At 39.7% G+C, this 23,349-nt stretch overlaps 1 protein-coding gene across 4 annotated transcripts in view; it reads right to left on the minus strand.

The window, feature by feature from the left end:
• Window positions 1-599: 599 nt before the first annotated feature.
• Window positions 600-23,349, minus strand: part of LOC134870015 (synaptotagmin-2-like) — a 57,972-nt gene continuing 35,222 nt past the window's right edge. For 3 of the 4 annotated variants that reach the window (XM_063892126.1, XM_063892046.1, XM_063892211.1), the window contains 8 exons: window positions 15,046-15,261; window positions 14,536-14,696; window positions 10,468-10,605; window positions 10,122-10,289; window positions 9,461-9,628; window positions 8,209-8,326; window positions 7,727-7,860; window positions 600-6,334 (listed from right to left, as the gene is read on the minus strand). In XM_063892126.1, the coding sequence (XP_063748196.1) occupies window positions 6,119-6,334; window positions 7,727-7,860; window positions 8,209-8,326; window positions 9,461-9,628; window positions 10,122-10,289; window positions 10,468-10,605; window positions 14,536-14,696; window positions 15,046-15,241 (1,299 nt within the window). In that variant the 5' untranslated portion in view covers window positions 15,242-15,261 and the 3' untranslated portion in view covers window positions 600-6,118. The remainder of the gene's footprint in view (window positions 6,335-7,726; window positions 7,861-8,208; window positions 8,327-9,460; window positions 9,629-10,121; window positions 10,290-10,467; window positions 10,606-14,535; window positions 14,697-15,045; window positions 15,262-23,349) is intronic. The other variant, XM_063892283.1, reaches the window with a different exon arrangement.

The following is a 23,349-nucleotide window of genomic DNA, read 5'->3' on the forward strand; positions in this document are numbered from 1 at the left end:
AAATATTGCAGCCTTGAAATAAACCATAACTTCATGAAGGGAATCTTTTGTTCTGGTCATTCCTGGAGGCCAAGTTTTTCTCGTGGAGCGCTATCACCTTCACTATATTCCAACAGGAAGTAATCCCTCGTCCAAAACTGTGTGTTATCATATTTAATGTATGAGACCGCCAGACTTTTGCATTAAAATTCCTTTAGTGTTGGCGCAAGTGATAAATGATGTGCCAGAGACATGAATAATTTAGGTATCCGTCTTCTCTTTATTTTAATGGATGAGTGGACCAAAGTCCCCAATGTTTGATGTATTCCTTCAATGATGTGATGCTGTAACACCATTAACACTATCTTTGTCACACCGGTACTTTACTCAAAACTACTCATTAGTCAGATATTTCTACACAGAATGCATATTGAACTATGCAGTATATATTGTTAAAAATGTAATGTGTCCATGCTTAATATACACACATTGGTTTACCCATTTTGCTTAATAAACTGTAAAGGAAGAGTGTGTCTCAGTGTGACATTAATGTATTATGCATCAGAGGCACACACATTGTTAGGAGCCAGCTGAGCTGAACGTAAAACACAAACAAGACATGGTAATTAAAAGGCCTTTATTTCCTATTTGTTTTTTTACAGAACTGGTAACACATATGATAAATTTGTAATAAGTTATTTGGTTCCCTTGATAACTTTATAAGGATCCCCAACGTTTGTCCACATAAGGGTCAAGAGGAGTTTGTGAGCAACGTTTGTGTCCAGTCAAGGGCTAAAGCATGCGATCCACAGTAGGCACAAGTACTGACATGAACACGCGCACCACGACACTAGACACGAAGAAACACAGCTAGAGGACACAACCTGACTGTCCTCCGACGCTTTTAAAAGATGATGAAGAAGAGAAAGAGGTGAAAAAAGAAGATTCGTTGCATCAGGGATGAGAGGTGGAGGACTAAGCGCTCAAGAGGGGGAGTTTGGTACAGTCCTGCATGTTTGGCAGTATACGGTATGTCCATGTTGTAAACATGAAGGCCGGCATTCTTTACGCTCAGCAAGAGCAGATTGAGAGAAGGAAATCAACAAGCCTGCTTCCTATTCAGCATAATGATACTGATGGTACATAGCTGGTTTACACGTAAACAGGACAAAGACACAAACAGAAAGCAAATGTGATTCTGACATTGATTCAAATACAGTCCTACATTCTACATTAGAAGTATACATCACAGAAACAAATAAGGACAGAAGAAGTGATTACACATATGCACAAGAATACAAAGAAGAAATACAGCGAGTAATAGAGGAGACAAGACAACATGTTTCAAAGTGGCGTCTGTACCCACTGTGAGGCTTCTCAACACATTTAGACAGGGGGGGTTAATGATCTACTGAACTTTGGATGTTTTCCCTTTTTAAATCCCAGCGTTTGTTCAAAAAAAACAAAGGAAAAACAGAGAGTTGTGAGAATGGTGCTCTAAAACTGTCTGCACGGCTGAAACAGCTCACAGTTTCAGATGCAGTTGTGCATAAGGTATTGTACATCTACACGGAACAGAAAGAACCCCACATTTAAAATTAAACTAAAAAGATTGTTTGAGTATTACGATCATACACACAAAGATGTACATTTAGGAATGAGTAATGTGTCCGTTGCATGCAGACCTGTACTGTATATTGTGTTTATATATTGTAGTGCTTTGTTTTTGCACCATGTCTGCTAAAGGGCCTACGCTTTATCTGTTTAATTCACATATTCACACACACAGCTCCCACTCTCTGTCCCCCATAGAACTCAGATGACCCGGGCAGTATAATAAGATAAATAAAATAAATCTCTTAAATGTGCTATAACTTCACCTGTAATCACGTTTGCCTCGTCATCTCATGTGTTCTGTTTGCGTGAATCTATTTGACTTTTGGCTTTTGTAGATTCAAACAGTGAAGATGAGTGCAGGCAACTGTGACCAGGTACTGGCAGTATTTTATGAAACGCACTGAAATCTTCTATTTGAAATGTTCTCAGTGCGTCGTTTGGTCACAGTCAGAAACAGTAATGGGACTGAGTAAATATAATATTGCATTAGATCATGTGGAACACATTGGAGATCGTTTCCAGACTAGATGGATGGCAGTTTAAACGTTTACTTCAGCAACTGAGGCAAACTTAAAGGAACATTTCAGGAAATAATTATACATATGTTGCCAATAGTTAATTAAGAAGATCGATACCACAAAGGAATGACAGTGGTATCCATCTTCTCAATCATATTACCCAACAATTGGACTCCTTTAGTGTCGTATCATGACATAATCTCTATATTTGAGTACACTTTCTGCTATGCGTCTAAATCATAACACTATGCATAGTTCTATGGGAGGGATTCAGGCTTACAATTTGGGTGCTACTGATTTAAGTTTCTCTCTTTTTGCTTTTTTCTATCGTTGGATCTCCAACTGTATTGTTTTGTTGCTTGAGCAAAATGCCATGAGCCGCAGATCACCAGCAGTGTGTTATTGATTGTACGTGTGGTCCCGAGTACATTCTGCTGCTGAATCCGAAGAAGAGAAACTTAAGGAGTGACCCGGTTTGGTTCATAAATTGCACTCAGCCCAAGAAAAGAACACGCTCTCATATTTATATAAGTATATACATATCATTTTAGCAGTATTATTGAGATTTGTGATATTATATTTATGCTATCAAAACAAGGCATATACGTTACTAATCACGATACTGTAAAATCAGCTACCTCTATGAAACAAGGACATCAACAGCTCTGAAAGTAGAAAAAGACACACTCACTCTACTAAACTCACAACTGCTCTCAAAGCTCACATATACAGAAAAGTGGATTTTTGTCCTCTCGATGAACAAAAACCTCTGAACGGAATGTAAAAGAGAAACACTGGCCAAGGAAAATGAAGACGTCAGCTATTTTTTTTTCTTCATAAATAAACTCTAGCTACTCAGCTGAGCTCTAAGGAGTTAGTGCTAGAGTTTTATGGCTTTAGTTTTATATCTTATTCATTTACCTTGTATACAGGTACACGTATTGTATAATAAACACAGTAAAAGAGACACAGCCGTGAAGGGTTTCAGGTCATTTAAATACTTCAGAAGTGGGAAATTAAAAACTTCCAAGTAAAGGAAAAAGGAGAAGATTCCAAGTCATTTGTGTTCACAAGAATGGGATTATTCATCCTTTGACCCCTTTAAACACATGTCATATAGAGATATGATCCAACAGACTTCACAAAACAACTCCTGCAATCCACCTATAGATCGCAGAGTTATTCAATCTTCAGATAATCTTTCAGATAACACCAGGCCAAATCTGTTATTAGAAAATAGTTACAGACTTGGAGAACCCCGCCTCTTCCCAAACATTAAAAAAGTTGGAACATATTTTGTTTAAAAAAAAGAATTAAAAAAAGCAGTAGCAATAAAATCCAGAAATGATTCAAACATTGGCCTTCAGAGAAGTGCTGAAACAGAACGTATGGCAGATAAAAAAAAAAAAATTGATCACAAGGAATTATATAGCAAGCATGCGGCTACATCTTCATCCTACATGAACTCACACACAGTACTGGACGACACACTTGCTTAAGAATTTCAGGCGTGGAAAGGTTCTTATTAGTAATATTAACTCTAATATTTGTATGACATTCTCTCCAATGACCCTCATGGAAAATAAATACACATTTGTTTCATTTAGAAAATATACAGTGCATCTTTTTTCCCCTTCGTTTGTGTTATTAAAATGACAAATGACACCCATTTACGTACACGAGATATTTTTGCTTCGTCTCTAAAACATGCTCCTATGTACAGTATTTTGTATAAACATGCAGTATCAACGTGTATGAACTATGTATATAGGCAAAACTACACACCAATGGGTTGTTTGATTGCTTCCATGTTGCCTTTTCTTTAGTGCTGCTTCATCAACAGAGGAAAAAAGTGGGATGATAAACTGAATCTGGTCTATGTTGGTCATAAAAAAATAAAGAGATACAATTTCCAACAGAGAAAGATACAAGAGCCAACATTAACTGAACCCCAAAAGAAGTTGTGGTACTGTCAACGTTTTGATTAAAATTGACTGCATTTTCTTACACACAGTCAATGGGTCCTTTTTGCTGAGGTTGTTCAAAGACAGCACTGATTTTAATTAATAACTTGACCTTTAGCGGGGTGAAAGCACCCGACATGTCAGGATTTTAATTAACAATCAAGCTTCCACCAGTTTATTCAGGGCTGATGAGTTTCGGTTAAACAACAACTTTGAATTTCCCCCTCAAAAGTCTTCTTCAACAGAATATTAATTTATAAATAAACTGAACCAATTACCATGATCGAAAGTAACCTGGGAGCATTAGATTGTAATGTGTCTCTTTTCATTTTGGAGGAGTCCATTATTATGAGGAGACCTGTCTGGCATGCCACAAGTGCCAAAGAAAAAATTCAATCCCACAACATTTTATCATTAAAAAACACAGAACAGAATAATACCCAGTAGTGCAATTAAATTCAACAGTTTGGTAAGCTGTGTATAAAATACACACGGATCAGTGCCTTTCTTCCAGACCATATCCTTGCAATCGAGTGAGAAACGTTATATTCAAACAATCAAAACACATACACAAAAAGCTGAGCCGAAAACAAACAACAACAAAATAACGTACATAATGCACTCCCCTTGCTCTTTTGTTTTTCCTTAAACCAGCTGTTACTCATGACATAAACAATTAAAGCTCTGGTTTCTGAGGGTACTTAAAAGTAACAGTTGGATTTAAAGTGCTCGAGGAATAAAAGTGAAATAAACTGGATAAATAAATAGATTTAAAAAATCAAGAAATGAGAGAACAACACCGCTAACTGGAAGGCGTCCCTGGTAGTTGAAAATTGCTTATTTTGTTACTTTGAAGGCTTGTCTCCTTTATGACTGTAAGACGGTTATAGGGATTCCTTTGAAGTAAAACCCTTGTGTCAAGTCCATGACTAATGGCAGTAGCACTGAACAAGTGAGAGACAGAATCAGAGGGAGGGGAGGTGGTAGACTGCAGGCAGTAATCGACACCTTGCAGATATCATGTCATTGGTGGTTGGAATCAGTCTGTGTTGCACCCGCTCTGATGTTTCCTCGCTTTTTGTTATTCAAATGACAGACACAGCCGTTTTACACAGTCAAAAAATACACAAATACCCTTTTTTTTTTTTTTTTTTTTTACTAAATCCACCAGTCCCTGTTCCCTAACGTACCATTTCATGGATGAACTAAGCCTTACGTCACCGAAAAAAACAAGCGCTCAAGCTTTTGGATCCAACCTTTCATTCTCATCAAGTGGAGTATTTGAATAATAAGAACCCGTTTAGAAAAAAAGGCATGGAGTTTCAGTTTCCTCTCAGTTTTCCTGAGACGATGGGTGGAAAGGTTAACTAATCAAAAAGGCAGTGTGTTTGTGGGTAACTGGATATGTGCCTATCCCTACTCGCTACCCAACTCTAGGAATGTACTCAAACTAACAGAATCAGCTAGTATGATAACTGGCAGGTGTGGAAAATGGTGCACAAAACACCTAAGGAATGGACCTGCTTGTGTTATTTCTCTATTATATGGCAGTATAAAGCATTTTATTATTAAGCACTATTCTAAGCAAACTGTGTCACTAAAGGGAAGGGGTGAGAAGTACAATACGAGTGAATGTATGTTTTATCCCCTCTATCACCAGATTCCCATAACGCACTCTTACTGTTCTTCGTAGTCTACTCTGTATTCTTATTAATGGAACCACAACCCCAATACAAAAATAGATCTAAAGGAAATCAACGGAGTATCTGTCCATCCTGTAACTTGTCTTCTTTTTTCAATGACATGATTTCTTATTACATGATGCTTTTTTTTAAACTATATTTCCCATCATGTTGAATGGATCTTTTTGAAAGGTGGCGATGGGAGAGAGGAGAGGAGGGGTGGTGGGGTTTGGAGGGAGCAGATGTACAGTCGGGGTGTTCTTCTGGAATATACACTGATATGTGGGGCCGGGGGGGAGATGGTGGGGATGGGTAAGGTGGAGGTGGAGGTTTGGGACGATGTGTTCAGGGGGGAGTTTTACTTCTTGGCATTCAGAGCTGCGAGGGCGGCATCCACCTCCTCCTCTGGCTGCAGCGGATGCCACTGGGCGATTGGGCGGCGGGGGTTGGCCAGCATGTCGGACCAGTGTTTGAGCCCGGCCCCCGTGGACTTGCTTCCCACCAAGATCTTCCCAATGGCATCGTTCTTGCCAATCTTGTCATAATCCAGCACTGTGATCACAGCTAGGATTTTCTGGGAGAGAAAGCATTGCGAGAATAAGAAGGCTGCAGCGGTTAAATTGACGAGAGGCGTGAGAGGTGCTTTACTTTTAAAGGCAGGTGTTTTATATATTTTACATATTTCTAGAGATACATGAAGGATCTCTGGAAATACGGCCACCACAGCCCCCTTCAGAATCTCCATTTTCACACTGTTTTCGGTTAAGGGAAGCTTCCAAATATCAACCCCAAAAATATATTTTGCAGTAAAATATTTTTAGACAATCATCTATTGCATAAACTGAACAAATTAAAGTCATTAAAAAACATGGTTGTGCTTTGTTCCACCTCGGGTAGGGGTACCTTGAAAACTAAAGCCTTTTTCAGGAAGGGTTGTTCCTCTACTGCTAGTGGATGGTGCATAATGCTCAGTGTTTGGGCCCAGGGGTTTCTCTGGTTGTGTGTTGGGAAATGTGACATACTATTATTTATCTGGATGTTCATTGCCCTGCTTTAGGGCTGCACAATTTGAAAAAGGTTAACTAATTGCGATAATTTTGGATCCTTTTTGCCTCTTTATTCTAATAAACATTAAAATATTTAAAATGATAATGATTGGTTGTTTAAGAGGATCTGTACCAAACAACCATATTTTGTGTCAGTCAGTAGAATACAAAGTGTAGAACGGGACATCTATAAAGCACCACAACAATTCATTCGGAATAATGTTTACACATACTTAGCTCGTAACAAATGTAATGCCTCCTGTGATTTGCAAATTGCGCCAACCCTTATTGCGAATGTGATTTTGATTAAATTAAGATTCATTTGACTTCTTTCCCCAAAAAGCTTCTTATTGTAAGATTTGATTACTTCCTTTTTTAAAAGAAAAAACAAGATCATATCTGAATCTTTGAAGCTGATTTGTGTCGACATTTTCAGATATCAATAACGCCTGCACAGCCTCCGAATAAATGTTAAATAGATAACAGTTTCTTCTTTCTACAGTACTGTATTAATAGCCAGTAGGGCAAGTATAAATTACAGGATAATGTTACAGCAATAGTTTGGCATTGGGGAAAAATGCTATTTTCTCTTGAGAGTTGGATAGATAAGTGATTAAATGTGTACAGAACCCACAACGTGTAAAACAGAAAATATTCACATAAACAGATGTGTTCCCATTCTCTGCTTTATCTGAAAGAGACCATCTGTCGTTGTCAGTCATGTTCAGATAAAATAAAATAAATTCCATGGGACAAAAATCATTGTGTCCATGTAATTGCTTCCAAGCGTGAATGGATTTTTTTCTCTGCCTGATGATTAATTGCTCGTTAGTCCACACTGGCATTGATCTAGGTTGTCTTTTTACAAATGTTCTACTTGTATATAGTATTGTATACATTAATCGAGTCCACGTCCTTACCTGCATTTGCTCAAGAGGAATTTCAAAGCTGAAGGACTCGTTGTAGTACGGATTCAAAGTGTTCTTCTTCACTGTTGTCTTCTTCTTCTTCAGCCTCTTTCCATTCTGCAGCAGGTTGATTTTAACGTAGGGATCTAAAAACCAGAAAGAAAGCAAAATCGTGTCAAAGCAGATAAAATCCCTTGCAGTTGCATGGTTGGGTTGCAGTGCTGCGATGCACCAACAGATGGGGCCAATGCTGAAGCCAGGGGGAGTGGAGCTGCTGCATGGCGAGCACTGCAGCGTCAGCACGTGAGCAGAGCACCCTAATGGCTGCGCTCTCAGGCACGTTCCTGTGTACACTGCAGTCACGCTGCAAGCTCCCACATTTCATACTAAGCTATTGTGATTTCTTGCCAAATCCTGAACCCTGGAATGGATTCAAAGGCGACCACGTGACAATGAAATGCAGAAATCTGATGCTCAGCTCTGTGCACATGTACCTGACAGTCCACCCACGTCCATTTTCTTCAGGTTCTTGGCCTCCAGGATACAGATGGTAAGTTTGCCAGCAGTGGGGACGTAACGCAGGGAGATGCAAATGTCTCCCAGCTTCTCCGGCTGTGAGGAGGAGGGATGGGGAGAGGAAGTTAAAGCAGGTCTGACGCAGAATAAATGTCTTGTCTGTGGTGGAAAATACTCACAAACTGCCCCTTTGAAATCTCATTTAAAACATACACTGTCAATACAAACCATTTCTGCTGCCATTACTCGTCTTAGCAGCAATTACTAGTATTCTTAAGTACAGCTCTTGGCCTTTTCAAAGTTAATAACATTTCTGAAACAGCAGGCAAATGTAGAGTGATTATTTCATCTCAAAGTGGCTCTGGGGAGGATTCATTGATTAAAACCTGTTTTTCATAATCTGGAACCACATAATGGTGAAAACGCAACACGAGCGTCTGCATGGGGACAGAGGACGACTAAAAGTGTGTCCTTGAGCCCTCCGAGTCCTACTGTTAAACAGAAAAGATGACAAAGCGGTGCCCATGGTTATTTTTTGTATAATCTCATCAGGTATTCAAATTGCTCTAAATAGTAAAAAGTGTTTTTGAGTCTTAATTATTATAATTCACAAAGTTTAAAACTGTCTTTAACAGATTGCATTATGATTACAGTTTGCAAAGAATATGATATTAGAAGACTTTTATCAGATAATATTATCTGATGCGTTACTATTTACACATCTATCAGTTAGAGGGTGACATTATGATTCATTTGGGATCTTGTGTGTGGCCATATAGTGGATGTAGGCCCAATATTTCCCCTCTTTTAACTCTCTTTAGGTCCTAATCAACTCATCACACCCACTTTGTTAACCAGATAGTCTATAAATGTATTGGTCTGTCGTTTGGTGCTGAGCAGATGTTGTAAGGTGGGTTTCTGAGTTTTTTATGCTTAAAAAACAGAACTTAATAGCGTGCTAAGAGTGAAGCTAAACAGCAAAGTAATGCCATACAATTTTACAATGAGAGGAAACCAAATCTAAAGCCTAGCAAAGTTGATGGGAGCTGCAGATTCAGGGGGTTATTCTAAGACCTTTTACTCTGTAAAACTATAAATTATAGCCTCTTTATGACATTTCTTATAATCAACATAATGGTTCTGGCCCCAAATATCTACAAAAACATACAACCAAGTAATGCACATAAACAGCAGAGAAGTAACAGTAATACGTCACTGCAGGACTCTCACCTCCTCTTGATCGGCGCTGTCCAGGTCCCTCCACTCCTCAATTGGCTTCGCCAGGTCGAGGGTGTTCATGGGTATTTTAATCTCTCCGATGACATCATGTTTAGAGAAACGATCAAAGTCGAAGACGGACATCACCAGAGTCTTTCCTCCCATCTCTTGGAATGGAATCTGGAGGACAAAAAGTAATCCCATTTTACCCATCTGTGTCGTTTATAGGAGTTGCTATATTTTATTGACAAATCTTAGTGCAAATAAGATCAGAAAAATATACAGCAATATGGTTTATGACTTTGGCCTGGAGCTGAAAATGGCCTGACTTAATAACATGCAGCTTCAGCAGAGCTAGCCTGACTTTGACAAGGGAACTGATTTTTTTTATATAGCGCTGTGTCAGCAGGAGGCAATGTGCTCCAGAGGTGGCCTTCTCCTTTAATTTGATTCTCTACCACATTCTCCTTCAATATGTCTGCTGCAATTTTTTCATCACTGCTGGCCAGAGGTGTTTGAATGAAAAGAAAGCAGCTTCTAAAAAGCTCACAGACATAGAGAAAGACAGGAGGAACATTTCACCTCTAACAGGACCTGTCTACAAATCAAACAGCTTGGCGGACAAGATGTTTTAATAAGTAATAGGTAAAAGGTTGGTCATGTTCCAGCTTACCTTGAAGGTAAAGCTCTCGTTGAAGACAGGGTTGAGCGTTTTCTTGTGAACCTTTGTGTCGTACTTCTTCTTCTTGTCAGGCAGGACAAACACCTTGACGTAGGGGTCAGAGGTTCCACCGCTGTCCATGGAGAGGAGATCAGCTGCTTGCAGGATTCCCACAGTCATCTGGGGAGGAAGGAAGAATGAGATTAACAGTCAGTGAGCATTACCGAGCTCACACACAAAAGTCCTTCACTGTGTGCTTGATCCTGTTTCTTTATTAAGATAATCAACCATGAAATAACAGGCCAAAGGCTTTTAATTTGGACAGGACAATGTAAAAATAAATTGCTCAAGTTCCTGCCTTGTTCTCCTGGAAGTCATAATCGATGGAGTACTGCAGCTTGCCGAGCTTCTCTTTCTCTTTCACTTCTTCCTCTTTCTCGTCTCCGGTCAGTCCAGGTTCCACATCATCCTCTTCATCATCATCATCCTGTTGTTTCTGCACAGAGAAAAGGGGACGGGCGGCAGAAGAAGAAGGGTGAGAGGGAGTTTGTGAGGTGGCGGCCGTGCTGAACACTAAACCTCGGGCATCAGCAGTCGGGTTAGCCCCAGCACCTACCTGCCACTTACCCCCGCTCACCCCGCTACTAGTGCAATCAGTTCATCGATGACCACGGTTGCAACCTGACTTGATTTCACTATTTCTTGGGTGACACCATTTGCTGTTTTATTTTTTGGTATGATAAAATCTGCTGATATCCGATGTAGGGAATTTTTCTTGGACTACAAAAGAGTGTAAGAATGCCATTTTAATAGCTCTCTTTTTTTGTGTAAAGAGTGGAGAGAGACAGAGATAAAAGGGTGAGAAAAAGAGAGAAACAACAGTACATACATAGTCAATATGCAGAGGGTGGACAGAAAAACAGGAACACCTTACACTATATTCGGTCTAACACAACAGCCATGCAAAAAACCTCTGAATGTTCTCCAATTTCACTCATAAAATCAGTGATTCTCAAGAGTTTTCATATCGATTTACTTGTGTAACTGCCTGTAATGTAATTGGGTTGGACCCAATAACAGGAACATGACATATAATGGGATTTTGAAGGATTTTAAAAGGGACTGCATTGCAGTTAAACAGGCAGACACACAGGCAGCTACACAAACTCAACCAAAATGAGTCATTTTTACTTTTTCTACAAAGTCTACAAAATCGTGCCTACGTATCCCACACATCAGAAGGCTGCATCAGCAAAGATGAGCCAAAGTAAGCAGACGTAAGGACATTATGGGATGTTTTTTAAAAAGCACAACACAATTCTGTCTTTTGGCCACAAAAATGAACTCTCGTATATATTGCAGAGCTATCGCACTGCGTCGCACTATAGAGCAAGGTGTTCTTGTTATATTGTCCACCCCCCGTGTACAGCCTTTCAAACAGGAGCTGTCACAAGAAGCAGAGCGTCCCTACTGAGGGGAACTGAAGGACAGTGCTATGAGGAATAGATGTGATTTGATCAAACCCCTGACGCAGCCGTTCCTGACAATTTCCTTGAAACGCTCCGAAACTTTGCCGGGCGAATATCCTCAAACTGATAATGTGAGCTGTTAGACAAACAGCTTTATGACAGGCCAGACGATATTACTGTTTGCTTTCATTTGATAATTGTGTGCACACTTGTGCTGCTGATAGGATTTTGCTGCTCTGGCCTGATTATTGTAGTTAACTGAATTGCTGATATGATTTGAAACTCCAAAACAGAGAGCAGATTTTTTCAGCTGATACTCTAATGTGAATTATTGTGATTCTTGATCATGTGAGGGAATACAAATCTGCAGTTTACTGACAGTTAACTCCTCCTGAGATAATTGAAGATATATCAATCTTGCTTTTACCAAGAGACTCTTCAGATTGTCATCTCTTTAGCGGCGGCCGAGGCTAATCCAGTAAAGGCAATTTGCTGTGATATGAGTCTTAAAGTAAACTTTCATTTCTGATACTGTATGAATCTGGATGGTATCTCGGTATGGCCTACTTTCCTATGGCTGTCTTCTTGAAAAAACACTGATGTCCTCGTAAGAGTGGAGGGTCCAGCTACTCACTGATGAGCTGGAAGAGGAACAGGGCACACACACAGATAATACACACACAATCACACCCACTGCACACCATACTGTACTGCACACACACACACACTCACTTACTCACACGTTTGCTTACATGCAGGCTCTCATGCATGCTTAAAAACTCCATTACTCTCTCACACACACACACACACACACACACACACACACACACACACACACACACACACACGCCCCCACACACACACACACACACACACACACACAATATCCTTTTATGTGGCATTCTCTATCTTCATTGTGTTAAATGCTTTTCATTCAAGCATGCCAGGCCACACAATGCAGGATCCAAGTTTCCTTCTGACGGCAAATGTAAAATGGATTACCTTACTTGAAGACAGATTTAATTATTGGTGGTATGTTTCTTTTTTTTTTATAAAACCTCTGCGAGAAATTTGTCCAGACATGTCTGTACGGTTCTGAGTGAAATGTACACATCCATGGCGGGACCATGCTATATTGAGAATTGTATGGTTGTTTTCAAACTTCCAGTGGGGGTTCAAAGTTAAAGACATGGTTTGTCTGAATGTATGCCCTTTGGTCAATTCAACAGGGTTGATTGTGAGAGGTTTTATCAAAAGAAATATGTTTTTAAAACAGCTGTTGACTGTCAATTAAACTTTGAAATGACTGAAATCATGGGCAAACATTCTGGCCCACCATTTCTCCTCAGTGAGACCCGTGCTTCAGGGAGAGAGGGGGGTCAATGACTGTCACCTAGTATGTCAGCAGCATGGGTCATCCAGGAAAGTTACTCTCAAGTCAAGTTGTGGCCATTCAATGGTACCTACTGCAAGGGAATATGCTGGTCTTTGTCAAGAGATACAAACAGCTTTATCTGTCGTGGAACTCCGACCCTGTTTGCACAGGTGTGGCGCAGCGTGCAAATTTCAGACCAACATTGTAGGATTTGTCTTATAATTTGTCCATTTTTAAGGTTGCGTTAAACAATCGAGGCCTGGGCATGGTGGAAACTTGCTCAAAGCTCTCAGTTAGGTAAAGTTCTAGCTTATTATTTGACAAATACCCAGCTTACCCCTTGCACATGCATGTTAGTGATCTCTAGTGAGTTGCTGAGTGCACTCGTCATTCAAAGGCTCAACCGTAGGATGAGTTTTCATTTCAAACCACCTAAACAGATCTTTGCTCTATTGTGTTTTTTTTGCCAAAATATTGCAATCTCTAGGTAATCAAGACATAGCAGTTGGTGCGGCATATCAGTTCAGTAGATTTTTTTGCGAAGCAGCTTAAAATCGCTCCCATAGATTCCTCAAGCACCCGCAGCACTTAAGCTTGCAAAAGACTAAGAAAGCCATAGCACTCATTGTCATCATCACTGCAATCCAACCCTTTCAAGCCCAGCCCACCCCCCCACCACCAACCACCATTCCCCCCCTGCCCTGGTCTGCGCTTACTCAGAGCGGCCAGAGAGGGGCGCCGCGTGCTATCAGACCTACCGTAGGCAAAGAAGTCCACCACAGTCAAGATACACGGAGCACACATAAGACACAAAGCAGGAAGGAGGAGAGCAGAGACAAAGGAAGAGATTGAACTCACAGCAGACACCAAAGAAGTGTAATCACAGCAAATGTAGTCAGCTACACTGTAGGCAGCGAGGAAAATGACAGATAGACAAGCCTCCTCATTAGCACAATCATATCTAGCAGGGCCGTTCAAACTACTCCACTTTTTAGATGTATACTTATTGTCAATATCGTCAATCATGTATGTGGAAAAAGGAATAATAATTATAGGCCCAAGAACAACAGCATTGTGCTAATGGCTAATTTTCATAATTACTCTTTAATGACTAGGGGAAACAATGGTCGGGCTGAATAGATAAGAGTCCTGTCATTTTCCACTCAAAGCCCAAAGCATAAGTGAGAGAAAGAGCAACAATAACATTAATGACAAAAACATTAAATAACAGAAAAAAAAGAAAGATAAAAATGAAAAATAATTATGGTGGATAAAGAATATATTTAACACCTGCGGAGAATACACTGACTGGGTTAGAAATCCAGCAGAGTCTGTATAAACAATATGAAATCTAATACATCACAAACAGGAAACTAGAATAAAATATGTATCACAAGGGCTACTGCTGTCATATTGGCTGAGGCAAACATATCACGACATGCATGTTTCTCTCTATTCCCGTATCAAAGCCCCATAGCTGTTACATAACACCCTCATAACCAGGTTAGCTTTGCTTTGCTTCATATACAGTATAGGTATAAATCCCCTTGGCCGTGATATGGCCTCCCCCGGAAAAACATACCTCTCCCCCTTTCAGGTTCTTCATTCCCATGTCCCCCTTCCCCTTCTTGCCCTTCTTGTTCTTCTTCTTCTTGCAACAGCATTTCTTGATGATGCAGAAGCAGCATGTTAGAATGAGTAAAGCAGCGACCACGGCAATGGCAATGATGGCCCAGGACGGCACTGAGGAGAACATACAGACCAATGTATAGACGGCACATCCACACCCAGAAAGAGAAGAGAGAAGCAAATACTTTGACATTTGACCAACCAATCATTTAGCCCTACTTCATGTCATGTCCTGGGCCAAATATATTTAGTAAAAGGTGCAAGATTAGCAATTACATTGGGTGAAAATTAGATTTCGCTGCCATTAGGAAGGGCAGCCAGTGATCAATACTGAATAAAGACATTATGAGGCTGCCAAAGCCCCGCAGCTAAAGAGTAAATCTCATTCCAAAATCATTGCTGGGAGTCACATTAATACAGGTTGGTTGATCGGAACAGATTTGGTGTTTTGTGTGGCACTCACGTGGGATCTTGTCGATTTCGTTGAGGAATTTGTTTTTGATCTCGTCGAAGCCATCGTTCTTTTCGACGGGCTCGGTGGAGTTGTCAGTGGAGACTAATGCAACAGGGGCTGGAGTCACAGTCAAAGCACTGGCCCCCGTTGGGTTAGCAGCTACCATGGGCGTTGTCTGGTGCTTGAACAAGTTCCACTTCGTCATTTAGGCTGCACACAAGGTCCCTGAAAGACAGCATGAAAACACTTTGATTAAGACAGGCTAGAGCCATTATTATGTGCCACTTGTGCGTCAAAATCCAAACGCAACTTTCGACGATGGATCAATGAAGTCATTTGGCTGATTTTCACATTTTTGAATCATTTGAAAAGAAAAATCATACACAGGATTAAAGTTTGTTGTGCAAATGTATGTTCAAAGCTATATTAAATGGAGAAAATAATGACAACACACACATTATGAAGTACATAATGATACATCCATCAGAAAAATACAACCAAAAAATCCATCAGAGAAATCCATTAATCCATCAGAGAAAATTAAATGATAGAATTGTTTATGTCGGATTTCTAAAAGGCCACCCGTCATGGTTTGTTTAACTTGAGCGCTCTGATGGATGGAGAACATTTGTGGAGTATCATGTTAATAGTGCTTCTTTGTTTTTTAAGAATGGCATCTTAATTAATCACTTAGCGGAGCCACTTCACTCTCAAGTCTTCTGAAATTCTCTCAATAATGAAAAAGGATCAAAAGGAGCGTGTAGGTCAGGTGGTAGATTAGAGTTTGGTTGTTTGATCCATGCTCTGTCTACAGGTAGAAGTGTCCTTTAGCAAAACTGAATCCAAAAATACTCCTTATGTATGTATGAATGGTAGAAAATGTATGCCTTGTTTCTTTGTAGCACTGTATATAAGCAAGGGTCATATTGCATAAGAGACACATGAATGATATGTCCTGCATCTGCTGACGGTTTTCGAGAGAGAGTGTGTCTTCAAAAGGTCCATGCCTGAACCATTAATCCTTTCTTCTACATCTAGCACAAGAGCAAACACAGACAGACAGACAAACAAACAGAAACTAGTTTTGCTAGATTGCCACTGATGTGTCTCCAGTTCCGTTAATGCAGAAGCTTTTGAAATAAAGGAGTTTTTGTTCAGCTCCATTTATTCAGGAGGTCTTTTTGATAGCAAAAAGGTAGACCTTAAAGCAAATAAACAATATCACTAAAGGGCAATTAATTCATACACGGCAGTCATCATACCCAGTCACACTAATTAGAATATTAAAAAACATTAATACAGGTATAAACAAGCTCCACTTGTTTATACATGAGTCGTCGGGAGGAACGAATGTCTTTAGTGTCGTCTGTTCTGCACTCTATTCTAGTAGTGAGATGCATAGTAGAAAAGAAAATGATATGGGTAACACTTTTTACATTTTTCTATTGAAGCTTTTGACATACTGTTCTGGATACTGTGGCAAAAGGTAGCGCTTACGTAAATATTATGCAGAAATATGCACAAAAGCAATCACACACAGACATTTCTGATCGCATCTTCATTCTAGATAGAAAGGAAATTCCTTTTATGTTTCAAGTGATGCTCAAACTTAACAAAAATATCATGTTTTATACAAAGACTGCAGCAGTATAACACAGAAAAAATATTCTTAAATAGAGTAATATATGATGTGACTAATAAAGGAACGGTGACGAGTGACAAATCGTTTGTCAAGATATCTGTTAATCTGACATATTGTCTTCTGTATGATCAAGTGCTATATCAAAAGAGCTTCACATTTATCCTCCATGACAATACAGGAAGTGCCATAAACTGAGGCAAAGTTTTTTTATGACTCAGCCAAGGTCTGAACCCTTTGGCTTTGTTACATTCAATCCATTTCCACTGAGGAAGTGCACAAGAATACATTTCATCAGATGATGGATTATTACGTCTACACCACAGTCTGCCACTTTCCAACATACTTTAGTGTTGTGAGGGTCACTGGACAGTGATTTACTGACAGTATTTATGAGAAATAACTATCAATTCTCATGGTTTTTGTCTGGAGCCTGTACTCAGGCCAACAGTGCCTGACCAGGAAAGATGTTTAACCGTATAAATGAACAACTACAAGTCGGTCTCCGGTGGTGTTTCCGCAGGCCAAACAAATGTTCAATCAGAGCTCTTATCGGTTCCAGAAATCACAGTGTGACAAGTGCAGCTGAAAGCAGCCTGCCGACAGAGTGATGAGTGATCGGGCGAGACCTCCTTTCAGAAAGCAGAGAAAGATGACAAGCATAACAAGAGGATACTTCTGCTGTTGATTTTATTAGATTTATCTTTGTACGGGCAAAAAATATGAGCGGAATATCCTATTTTTCAAGTGCCAATTCTCCAAGTTGCTGCCAGAGATTCTGCCTCTATTTTTTGCGGCGTATAAATTATTTAAATTGAGCCTGACAGGGGGATGGATGAGCTTATATTATTAAAGGGGCCAGAGCAGGTTTAAATATCTTAAAATATAAATCTCTGCTGCATAAGTGCTGCTGTTATGTAGGCTGATGTTAAACACCCAACGTCTTATGGAAACTGAACTACATGCACTCCTTAGAGTCCTTGAAAACATTTAGAAATAAGTATGATCCTCAATAAATCAGCAACAGAGACCCCACTGTCTCCACTCTATATTAAACATTACTGTAGATATTGTTACTTGTGAAAAGCATCCAATTGAATCTGAGGTTTATGTGCTTTTTATCCGGTTTGCCCCCTCACATCAGACCAGGCCAGACCGATTAAATTAACATTCATGGATATGTGCACCAACATTTTATCTCCTCCACTCTGAGGGCGACAATGAGGACGGACAGAGAGGACACAGACTTATGCTATTGTTCTATGACAGCCATTAGTCCTGCTTCACAGTCAGCTATTAGTGGTCACTCCAGACAAATCAACCATATAAAACACTCTTTTCTGTGAAGAAGGAAGTGCTAGTCTTTTGTTATAAATTATAAGGCGGCCAAAATGCACAGCATTTCTATTTCAACAAGCGTAACCTTCTGAATATCAAGTAGACCCATAATGAACTCTAAACGAAGACTAAAATGCTAGGTATTAAATCTTGCGGTTTTTCATAACATGTATATTACAGAAACAAAAATAACAGTCTAAAGCCACGATAGGAACTTTAAAATGCACAATCAAGGGCTAATGCTGACGTGGATGTTTAGCTAGATTAATTTCAACCATCTAAGTTTAGTATGTTGGTATGCTAACATTTGCTAATTATCTGTAAACACAAAGCATTGCATAGGCTCGCAGATTAGATCATAAGCCTACTAGACTTAGATGGTTAAAAGGAATCTTGCCAAACATCCATAGGTTAGCATTGTCATTGTTAGCATGCGTACATTAGCCCCCAATATGCATTTAGCCCCTAACTTTGGCTTTAGACTCTTAGTTTTGTTTCTGCTGTATACAAAAACAGCTAGATTTAATGCGTTTTTCTTACATAAAACACATGTTGGGGAGACGTTTTATTCAAACCATACATGTCAAAAGCATAGTGGTACTATTGGAAAAGTCAGATAAATGTTGCCAAAAATGTTGTGCCAATTTATTTTGTAGGTGTCGAGATACTGGGGTATGTGAAAACGTATAACTAAAGACTGTAGAGAAAAAAGTCGGGATCAACACAGTCACTAGGAATCATCGTCTAGGAATCATCGTCTTGGTGTGCAAATGTCTGTACCACATTTCAGAGCAATCCATCAAATACTGTTGAGGTATTTTAGTTGGGATCAAGGTGTTGGATCAGTAAATGCATTGCAATCAGGAGTGCGGCGTTGCTTTAAATTTAGATGGATGCTGGACTATGCAGAAACAAAAAAGTAAATATAAGATAGATGGCTGCAAGCTCGTATTAAGATGTAAAAAGCAAGGCTCTTTGCCTCCATTTGCCCCCGTTTTAACTGTGTAAGTGTGGAGCAGGGCGATCCCAAAGCAAGAGCATTCATGCACACGAGACGTTCCCTGTGACGAATGCAAGTTAAAAATAGACCTCTTATCCAATATGCATTTCACGTTATACTCAATTACTGAATATCTGTGGGAGTTTTCAGCTCCATCCCCCTATGTGCTTCTCATTTTGTTCCTGTTTGAGTCATCAGTATGTGTTGAAACAAAATGGTTCGGCTTCCCAGCCCTGAGCACCGCGGCTATGGGCATGATCTGACCCTTATCTCTCAACACACTGCTCGGGGTTGGATGGGGATCAAGCACTTTTATCTTTGGTTCACAAACAAACAGGGTGTAGCAGCAACCCCTATAACACAGTAGATTTACAGAAAAATTAAATGTGATACATAAAGGTTTAACGTGTCACATAATGTCACTCGAGGCACGTGAAGGTGAAGGCAGACTGCTTTCCTTTTCGTTTGAAAAAACCCTATTGTAGTCTTTGAGGAACAATCAGTGGGAACTGGCAGAGGCCGTGTTGTGTGGTTCTTTAATTTCAAAATAATAAACTGATTGTTTTTTGTTAAACATCCCTCTTCAAATGGATTACAAAAAACACTGAATTAATAAACCCAAATTAAAAAATACTTTTTCCATCAAAAGGGGATGGAAATGTGCCTTGATCATGCCTTACATACAATATTTACATACATTACAAGCTTCCTAAATTATAGCTTTCACACAAATAATTCTCTATCTTAGCTATCCTTCTTCTATGTATTTTTCAATGTCAGAAAACAATAAGAAATGATGACTTTTACCTCGATTTGTATTATTAAAACACAATCCAATGCTTTGATGTGATTTCAGTTGTCTTGCAGCATATTTTAATGTATTCTTTCCTGAGGAGATGAAAGGAAATAAGAGCTGTACTCTAATTAATGGGCGTTTGCGGTTCATGACTGGGCGTTTTAACCCTTAAGCTACAGGGTTGCTCATTGCAGAGTATTTAATGGGCTGAACTTTGATGCAGTAAATAAGAGTATGGACGATCAATGAGATCAGTAGGAGATATTTTAATCCGACTCATGCACCCTAATGGATTATCACATCATATGTTGTCTCCATCTTCATTAAAGCAAAAATATGAGTCATTTAGAAACACTCAAAGAAGCCTACAGGCTAAGTGCTCTTACTTCATTACCTCCCACCTGTCAAGCTCTAATTATAATCAGTACATGTCCTTGCTCTCACATGACTGAGAAACGCTGCTCCCTGGTCTGATGTCACATGTGATGACCTACTGACCACATTATGTGACATCCTCTACAGTGACAGGAAACCCCAGCCTGCAGACGTGACAGCGGGGGGGGGGAGGGATTTACCACGGGCTTATTAGCACCCAGGTCAGATACAAGATAAAACAACCTTAGGAGAGGGAGCTAAAGTCATGCAGCTGTTTCACTACACGACAACATGTACCCCGAACAGCAATTAATTAACAGTCTCCAAACAGACGTCCATTTGATTCGCCTCTGCCCTTACAACTTGCCTCTATACCACTTCACACATCTGTCTCCCAGTGGCAAATAAATACGAGTTACATACATACAGTACATGCTGCATTACATAGCTTTAAACCTTCAAATATCTACGCAAACACTTTCAAAATGGCTTCTGTAAAAGGAGAGGAAACTGCTCATGAGGTCATGTGACAGCTCATGGCAGCTCGGGGCAACAGTCAAGAGCAGTGGGGCGGCAAATTAAGTATTGAATATTAGTCACTGTGAAAAGGTTTGTTGTGTTCAAAGAGAAACAGCGGCAGCGTCCATTGGTCGTCAAATGCCACCAGATGACCGGTTCCCTCAAAATATAAAAAGTAATCTGAATAATGTGTCCCCAATGAAATCATTCAGCCCCCACTGAGGCCCCCGCCATCTGTGACATTACAGGTTATGTGTGGGTGGGTAGAGTGCTTGGCCTCTAGCTGTAGTAGCTGAGCATCCTGTGCAGCATCATTTCCTCTAAGTCTCACTAATGCGATTGCTGCAGTAAACTGGGTTGGATTATTTAAGAAATGTACAAGAAGCTAGTCATTTATTTACGTAGTAGGAAGAATCCTAATTAGATGATTTCATGCAAATACATTTTTTATGCGAAGTGGTATGTATTTTACAGTGGGCTGATTATGTCTTCAAGACAAGCTGCATGTGTGTGTGTTTGTATGCTTTCATTTTGAATTTGCTATGCCGACTTACTCTTTCATCTTTATCCCAGTGAGCTATTTTAGGTGCGAGCCAAGTTGTGGAAGATCTCGAGGATATCATTTAGAAATCGCTCAAGACATCACGCCATCTTGAATTTATGATAAACACACTCGAAGAAGAGAATATTGGCTCGACTAATGCTGAGTCACAGTTGACCTCTGATCTGTCTGGTCTCCATTTCAGCTGAAAATGTGTACTGGAACATTTAGAGAATGGGGGGCACAGTATTTTATTAGATCCATCAGACAGAGCATTACTGTAGATGGGAAGCCGAGCTGAGATGGTTGGGGTTGTTTCAATTAGAGATAATGTGCAGCTTTGTTCCTGAACTCTTGCTACTCTATGGTAATTCACACCTGCTGAAATGGACTTGAGGCTCCCAAAGTCATAATGGTCTCATTTTGGCCGACTTTCAATAGGATTACTGTGGGGGATACTGATGACTGCACTACTTGGTGTTTTTCAAGGAAGAATGAGATATTGTATTGAACTTGGCCTGAGCCGAACTTAGAAGGATATTCAACAATGCATTATAAAGATTGCCATTTAGTTATTTAAATCAACTCATTACAAACTCTTACAAAATGATCTGCTTCCTTTCCCTCAACGTAATTCCAAATATTGAGCTGAGAGGTGCCTCAGTTGATTTACATTGTAGTCTTTATAGCTGCTGTTAGATGCATTTTTCTTTGCTTTTACCTTGATCCCATGCGGCATAAAGACATCTCTTCTACACTACTTGTGTACTTAATGCCTGTGTGCATTCCTGAAAAGATCTCAGCTGGCAAGCACAGTCAAATGAACATACACAGATTCCTGCAAAGTGGCTTACTGTAGTTGCAGAACACTCCCTCTTTTGTCATTCGATTGGTGGAGAGCCAAGGGGCTGACAAAAGCTCTAGCAAATCCAAAAAGACAGCACACGGTACATAACATGTGCCAGAGCCAGATTCGGAAACTCTTGACCATGAGCCTTCAAGTCTCCTGCCACAATGCATCGATGGGAGAGTGCCAAGCAACTGTCAGGACGAAGTAATGACTTATCAGTAATTAAAACACAATGTTCAGCTAACAAGTGCTGACATCAACGATCGGCTAAATCCTGCAGTCCATCCCCCTTTTGAAAGTGTATATGTCCCTTCATTTGGTAGACATATAGCCTCAAACTATAAGAAGTAGCCTATAATTGTGGCATTTGAGTTAACTTAAAATAACATTAAATAATAAAGGGTTTCACACTTTCACACCACATTATATTACAGCTGTGTTTACATTCTGAGCAATAATCTGCTTTTAGCAATATTATCCATATAAAATACTGTTTATAAGGTAAGAAAAAACATATTTTTACATAATAATTGTTTTAATATAATGCAGTACAATATGCTTTAAAGTCTCTTTATTGTATAAATATTTAAATTGTATTTAAGTTTATTTTATTCTAAAACGAAACAATTAATTGAATCTATTCACTGGGATAAATTAAGTATTCTGATTCTGATAAATTTATATAATTTGTATTTTTTAAAGGCTAAAAGTGTAGCCATTCCTCTTTAGCAGTGCCAACAAACAGACCGACTGACATTTTCACATTCACTCAGCAAGCAATCTGCAACACAGTCAGCAGAACTGCTTATGCAGGACCGGACATTTACCGAGGCATCAGACCCCCGTGTTTAGCCTCTGGGCTGCACAAACACTCAGAATTCAAACTACACAATACAAGCAACCAGAAGAAAAAGGCTGCGACTATCAATCAGAGATGTCAACATGGCAATTACACCTTTATCAACAAAGTAGAAGTGCATCAGGAAATCCTGCTGTTGCCACTGCTGATCTGAGGGGCAACAACCGAGATAAAGATGTCAAAAGGTGCCTTGTGCATCGTCTCACTGAAGAGAATGAGAGAACCTCTTCCTCATATATCTATTGTGTGCTGACCCAACGAGCAGTCCAGAGAGGCTCATTTACAATCCTGCTTTTGAAGATAAAACCATGCTTATTCTCACCTGCAGCTGAATGTGACTCAGCTATTATCAAGAGGCACCCTTGAAAAGGAGGTGGGAGGCGCCAGAGTCTTAAT

The sequence above is a fragment of the Eleginops maclovinus genome, chromosome 1 (assembly GCF_036324505.1).
Source record: "Eleginops maclovinus isolate JMC-PN-2008 ecotype Puerto Natales chromosome 1, JC_Emac_rtc_rv5, whole genome shotgun sequence".
In the NCBI taxonomy this organism is placed as follows: Eukaryota; Metazoa; Chordata; class Actinopteri; order Perciformes; family Eleginopidae; genus Eleginops; species Eleginops maclovinus.